This window comes from Euprymna scolopes, chromosome 31, assembly GCF_053919585.1.
Source record: "Euprymna scolopes isolate OS-2025 chromosome 31, ASM5391958v1, whole genome shotgun sequence".
NCBI lineage: Eukaryota > Metazoa > Mollusca > Cephalopoda > Sepiida > Sepiolidae > Euprymna > Euprymna scolopes.
The window spans coordinates 15714416-15721874 of NC_136512.1; the positions used below are offsets into that span (position 1 = coordinate 15714416).

Consider the following 7459-nt stretch of genomic DNA (forward strand, 5'->3'; position numbering starts at 1 on the left):
TATTTAAATAGTTTCCCCGAGAAATTTTACAAACGAAAACCTATTAATAATTTTCCATAATTTATAAGTTATATGAAATAAAGCTTAACATGAGATAGTATTCAAAACTTTTCAAAAAATATATCTATTTCAATTTGAATTAATATAGGTTAAAAATAATTTTTATTATATAAGATACTATTCGAAACTTTTCAAACATAATTTATAATAACTATTTGAATTTATTGATCCCGTCGCAAACAAACAAAAAAATAATAATAATTTTCCATGTATCAAGGATTGGAGGATTAAATTTATAAGAAGTTTATGTGGGATAATTAATTTTTTAAATTGACATGATAAAAAATCAGAAGTCATTGCATTGAAAAAAAAGAAAAGGAAATCTATTGTGTAGCCTTCTTTGTTCGACACTGAAATGACGTGTTCTGATTGGTTGCTTCTCAGCCAATGAAAATGCAGAAACACCATGTGGTTATTTGATATAAAAACCGTTGCGTTCCTCCACACACCCTGTCCATTTCTCAGCCGTTGGTCTGAAAGCATCTTCTCTTCTTTCTCTGTGGTAGTAGTTTTATCTACAACACCACATTCCATCTCTTAGGAGGCATTTCCTTCCACTGAAGGATTATTTATCTCTTTACGAACAACAACAACAAAAAAAAAACACTTGAAAACTTTTTTCCAAATTATGCCAAACAGGATGGAAAACGGCACATCAAACCACAATGACGATCCCAACGCCGAGAAGTTCCGTAAATTGTTTATCGGAGGACTTAACTATGAAACCACAGAAGAAAGTCTCCGAACCTACTTCGAACAATGGGGAGAAGTTGTCGACTGCGTGGTCATGAAGAACCCCACCACAAACAGATCTCGTGGGTTCGGATTTATCACCTACCAGAGCGCTGAACAACTAGACGAAGCCCAGACTAACCGACCACACACAATTGATAACAAGAAACTGGACACGAAGCGGGCTATGCCCCGAGACGGGAGCGAGGAGACCCAGGCTTCGGTGAAAAAGATGTTCGTTGGCGGACTCGAGGAGACGACCAGTGAGGACGAGATCCGCGACATTTTCGCCAAGTACGGCAGCGTCGAGAAAGTCGATATGATCAAAGACAAGAACACCGGCAAACAGAAGCGATTCTGCTTTGTCACGTTTGAGGATTTCGACTCCGTCGACAAGTGCGTGATCCGCAAGAGGTTCCCACTCGGATCCAAGAGCATCGAGGTGAAGAAAGCCGTCTCCAAAAACGACGCCATGGGCGGCTCGATGGGTGGTCGTGGCGGCGGTCGAGGTGGTGGACGTGGGGGTCGCGGCGGTTTCGGCGGCAACTACAATGGCTACGGTGGTGGCTGGAGCCAAGGTGGCTCTAATTACAGTGGAGGTTACGGTGGTTCGAATGGCGGTGGTGGCGGCTGGTATCAAGGAGGTGATGGCCGCTACGGCGGGGACTACAACAATGACAGCTATGGTAGCGGGTTCGGTTCAAACTACGCCGGCGGACCCGGTGGTGGACCTCAACGTTCCGGAGGATTTTCCCAGAGAGGTCCTGGCCCTTACGGTGGGGGAAGCGGGGGATATGGTGGTGGCGGAATGGGGGGTGGCGGTGGCTACAGGCGTTAATTCTGTAAAGAAACAAAAGCATTGTTAGGAATTAAGTGTTAAGGTCATCTAAGAAAAATCCACTCCACATCTGAAAGACTTGTATGCTAGATTTTTTTTTTTTTTTTTTTTTCCATTAAACATGCAAATCCCAACACAACCAACAAAACGGGTCTTTATAAGATTGGGCTAAATGTGTTAGTTTAACTTGAAAGAAATACGCAAGGTCTTAAAGAAACCCGCGGGCAGACTTGGAGAGAGAAAAAAAAAAGCAGGGATATTTTTTTAAGTGGCCTCTGTCCCTTTATATTGGCAGGTGAAATGTGCTAATTAACTACAAACTTTATAGAAACCTGGAATATCCTTCAAACTGCCTAATCTCCGAAACTCAAGATTTTTTTCCTATTTCTCTAAAGCTACATTTTTTTTATCCCGCAACTGATCATTTCATTCATTTCTATTTTTTTAAGTTTTGTACAACACTTAAAATCTATTTCCATTCAGAAAAAGGATCCTGACCGATACTAAGAAAACTTAGTTCTATACGAACTCCGCTTAATTAAGAAAGAACCCCTTTTCATGATAAAAAAAAACTTTACTGTCCATATCTTTTTGTACATATCTTAATTTAAGAAATTTTAGATTTTTTTTTAAAACTTTTCTAAGGAACTTTTAAAAACTGAACTTTGGGTTTATATTTTGACTTTTTCTTTATTTTCCTGCCTTCCTTTAATATTAAGCACGAATCAAAAGTATTTTCCTTAGACTTTTTGTGGTGCGAGAAGTTTTAGTTTTCGGCTTTTGCCCCCTTTATACCCTTCCCAAGTCATCCATATTTCTCATTTCTGAACTTTTTCTCATTTCATAAACCCCTTTCTCTTAAAAAAAAAAAATACAATCTACCATCATGGAAGGCTCTCCCCGCCTTTGAATATGTAAGGGAAAAGCTTTAATTATTCATTAAAGTCAACCTTAAATTCTATTTTATTGTCTTGTTACTTTATTTTTACTATATTTCTTTTTGTATTTAATTATAGGTAATTATTTCCAGAACCACGTGTAGTAAGTAGTAGTCTAATTAGATTATTATAGTTAATACACGTGGTTCTATATATATATTACCTACTTGTATGTCCATTCTGGACTTTTTAAAACCTCTTTCTTAGAGCAGGTAAAAAAATATTTCACCGACTTCAGTCAAGAATTCTTATAAGAAAATCCTTGTTAGACCTTCCGCAACTTCCATAAGGTAAGTTAAAAAGATTCGTCATTTTTATTTAAGATATTAATATTTTATATTAAAATTTCGGCTTTGAGATTGTTTCCATTGGAAGATTTTAACTAAATTAGCCTCTTTAGTTTTGAAATCTAATGACAATGATACAAACTAAAATTCCCTACTTATGCACTTATGTTACCGTGCTATTTATATTTTACGGTTTTCAGGTCTTGTACTTAGGTGAAAGTACAGAAATTACGGTGTTAATGCACATACTGATCCGCGCTGTTCTTAAATAATTTCAGAGTTGAATTTTTTTTTTTCCTTTGTAAGGTTAAAGTACAGAATATGTACAAAACACCCTTCCCTTGTTAAGAATGGCTTTAAATGTTATTTCAGCACGGATCAATTGATGCATGAGTGCCGAAGTTACAAAACACTCTCCCCTCCACAATAATGGCTTTCTAAATATCGCTATTTCAGCACGGTAACATAATTGCATGACTACGAATTTTTCTATAAATATAGCAAATTTTATAAATATACTTTTAGTGCTGAAATTTTTAAAATGTTTAAATCTTGTGATAAAAATTTATTACGCTAAGGACGTCAAGACGCCTGTTCGCATTCAACGTCTATATTCCTTTGTTTGGTCATTAAATGAAAACTAAACTGTTACTAAATTAACCCTAATTTACTTAAGATATTTCAATGGCAACGATCTATTAAAAAGCTGAATTAATCAATATAACTGTATTCGAATATAAAAAGTGTTTTTAATAAGTGAGATATTAAGAAAAATCACTTCCTGTCCCAAATCTCTTACCCACGTGCTCGAAAATCGCCATGTTGGAAATCTGTTTCGAAATTATTTTAAGATCTTAAAATTTTCTGATAGAAACTTTATTTTTTATTCTTTTTTTTTTTTTTTTTTTGTAAATTTCAAGTTAATCTCAATTCATTTTCACTGATTACCCCCCCCCCCCCGCATTTCTCTAATGATCCTTTGTTCTCCTTATTTGCTCCATTTGTATTTGCCTTCCTCTTTACAGCGGTTCATTTTCTTTGTCTCCCTCTTTTCTAGATGTGCCCCTTTTTGTGTGTATGGGAGGTGGGGTTGAAGGGTCCCATCCCTGCTACTACCCATCGTCCTGATGACTAATCCGTTGGCCACGACCGGTTTCTCCGCTTTCAATTTTCACTTGAATCTTATTGGCTACTTTTTTCCTTTGTATAAAACATCGTCGCATTCTTTATTCGTCTGTTCAAAGCTCGATTTTATTGTCTATTGTAGTTTATATCAAATTTCAAATATAATTTACTTTAATTACACCAAAGTTCAGTCCTTTAGCTATCGATACAAAGGATTATTTTTTACAAATTATAACAAAAGCAAGAACTATTTAATTAAGAATGGCTAAGTCCGGCTTCGTTTTTCAAATATTTCTAATTTTTATATTTCCCTTTTTTTTTTTTTTTTTTTTTTTTTTTTTTTTTTTTTTTTTTGTCGTGGTTAGAGGTTTGCTTCCATACATTTATTTACTCTATAAATTTAAAATTACATTAACGTTAATTTTTTAATCTCACAAAATATTCTAATTTTTGCTAAAAATTAGATATCCTTAATCAATAAATTCAATTTTCATCCACCGCCAAACACTAAATTTAGATCTAAAATTAGGGCTCTTAACTTTTAATTTGAACTTGCAATTTTGAAAAATATACCGATAAACTTAATTTATTTGCCAGGGTGTTTCAACATAATTCAAATGTTTGAAATTGGCAATCACTGCAGATATCACGTGACTTTCAATCTCCAATCTAATTGGTCAATTTAAATAGAATTTAGCCGTTAAATTTTTTCTCTATGAAATTGCTAGTTTTAATACTTTCCTGTCCTAAAATTCTCATTTTTCTGAAAGTTAGCTTTAAGTTGATACTTTTAGTAATATATTAAGTGCTAGTGCACTTACTGATCCGCGTTATTTTTTAAATCGAATTTCCAAGTTTTTTTTATTCAGTTGAATAGGCACAAAACCCTCCCCGTGTTAAGAACGGCTGTTTAAAGAACGTTATTTCAGCATGGATCAAGTGCACTAAGCAAAGAAATTGGAATAAGTTTTTTCTTTTAAAATTAACTTGACTTTCCTAGTTTTGCTTATAAACTCATATTCTGATCTTAAACTGAGCATTTATACTGTAGTTGACGGACCGTGCTAAAATTGCGACGAGAGAAATATGCCGTAAAAATCGCATTTCACCACGGTGAACTCGCGTGTCATGGAGAAATAGATTTTCACGAAACTAAGATTTTAGAAGTTAAAAAAAAAAAAAATTGGTGTCCCCCCCTGTTAAGAACGGCTTTCGGAATAAACACCCTAATTTCAATCTTTTAACATTATACTACGCTGGGCCAGGTCGTAAAATATACCAAATTTTTAAACTAAATTTTGTTAGGTCATTGAAATATTTAAGTTTCTCAATTGACCCTCTCGATAAGCTAATTTGTCATTTTGCGCTTACAACTATTTTCAAATAAAACTGTCCATCTTCCCTACGAAAAAGGCTTAAAATATTCCTTGACGAATATTATGCATCCCTCCCCCACCATTGTACATCATGAGGGGAAATTGTGAGAATCTTTTGGTTGAGTCATTGTAAGGTTGCCTAGTGACGGAAAGGGAATTGAATCTGACTCATTCTGTAGGCACACATTACCCATACATCCGCTCCTTAAACACGTTGCTCACAATAGAGCGGGACTTTAAAATTTAACCTTTTTTTTTGTTTTCTTTAAAATCTGCTTAAGATTTAGAGACATCATATATCTATAATGCAGTATGTATCGTGCTTATAAATGTATCTTTTGGTTCTTTCTTAAAGAGGGATGTGCTATGCTGAAATTTTAAATGCATTCTTAACATAAGCGTTTTGTAAATATTCTGTAATTTTACCTAACATTAAACTTAGTTTATTAATGTTGGATGAAAGTTTAAAACTAGTAACCTTCAGTTAATTGTTAGGTGAAAGTACGGAAGTTTCAAAAATAATTAAAGGAAACCAAAACTTTTTTCCAACAGCTACAAAACTTCCATATTCTAGTTACATTTTTAGTTAAAAAAAAAAAAAAAAAAAAAAAACCTGGAGATAGCGTGCATTTTTGCCTCCACCAAAAACTAAGCATAATTTTAAGCCTCTTGTTGAGGTATGTTAAAACCAGTTTTCCTAACTAGAATTAATCGTAGAAAAAAAACTAACATTACTTTCGTAGAAACTGTACTTGTGACTCGCCGAAAAACAATTTCTACGTAAATTCCATATTCATTTCAATGGTCGATGTTAATTACTAGATTTTGGATCTCCTTAAAATGTAACCGAATGTACACTTGATTGTTCAAGTAAAACATGGGCGGATCTGAACGAGCTTTCTTCCCTGCCGCAAAATTATCGTAAAAACCTTTTACTTTAGCAGGAAATTTTAAGTTTAATGAATTTTAACGTTAGGGGATCTCATAAATTGTAACGCTCTAGGATTTTTGCTGATTGATCGAAAAGTGAGCTAATAGCAAGTGATTTCCCACGTTTTAATTTTAATTTTGCTATTCCTTCCATGTCTATCATGAATAAGCAGCAGAAAAATGAAGCTAATGGGGAGGGGGGGGCGTTAATTTTTTCTGAAAAATTGAAATTATTGGCTTAGCAAATTATAACTTGAATTCTGCGTTTATTTTAAGTTTATCAGGTGCTAAGTGTACTTGCTGATCCGCTATTTTTTAAAAATCTTATTTCCAAGTTTAAAGTTGTTTGTATTTTGTAAGGTTAAAGTATAGAATAGGTACAAAACCCCTCCCCCCTCCCCATGCTTTTTGGTGCTTCAGTTTAATGCCGAAATTGAAGACACCATTTTTTTTTTTCCACGCACTTGCTAGTAAAATTTTAAGGGATATATCATTATCTGGCCGAATTATTACTTCCGGAAAGGGAAAATAAATTTATTTTACACGCATATGGCGGAGTCGCATCTAGCCGAATTTATGTGCCGACAAGTTTGGAGACGGTAGTCCGCTAAGTATTCTAGACTTGATTAAAGAACTTACCCACTTCCCCGTTAAAAACATCATTTAAATTTGTTTAAAATTATTTGTTCGAGAAAAACTTTTGTAAAAATCCAATTTAAACATTTTTTTTCCCAAACTTCTCAATGTTTTTACAATTTTGATAAATTTTTAAACCATTATGGACATGTCAGTTTTCTGTTTTTAATTAAAAAAAAAAAAAAAAAATTCCATGAAAAACTTTTCCCGTTCTCATTAATTAAATCTAAACATTTTCAATTAAACAATTATTTCCCTTTCCGTAAGTAATCGTTCGGCCAGATAATGATAGTCCTTAAATTTTACTAACAAGTGCGTGGAAAAAAAATGGCGTCTTCAATTTCGGCAATAAACTGAAGGAGCACCGGCTTTCTAAATAACGTTATTTCAGCACGGATCAATAAGTGCGCTATACCATTTATATCGCCCTTAGTTTAAATACAACTAACCCAATGATACGTAGACGATTATTTGGTTTTCTACCAGTACTTTAATTTTCTATTTTTGAGCGATTATCGATTAGAAACATGCTCTTAT

The 7459-nt window shown here is 34.0% G+C and overlaps 1 protein-coding gene across 1 annotated transcript; it reads left to right on the forward strand.

Moving 5' to 3' along the window:
• Positions 1-483: 483 nt before the first annotated feature.
• LOC145255648 (heterogeneous nuclear ribonucleoproteins A1 homolog) lies at positions 484-2591 on the forward strand. The gene has a single exon (XM_080114190.1). It carries the CDS (start codon positions 689-691, stop codon positions 1628-1630), a length of 942 nt encoding a protein of 313 aa, XP_079970316.1. The 5' UTR covers positions 484-688; the 3' UTR covers positions 1631-2591.
• Positions 2592-7459: the final 4868 nt, after the last annotated feature.

Coding starts and splice junctions, on each gene's coding strand:
- LOC145255648 (XM_080114190.1), top strand. CDS start 689: ATGCCAAACAGGATGGAAAACGGCACATCAAACCACAATGACGATCCC.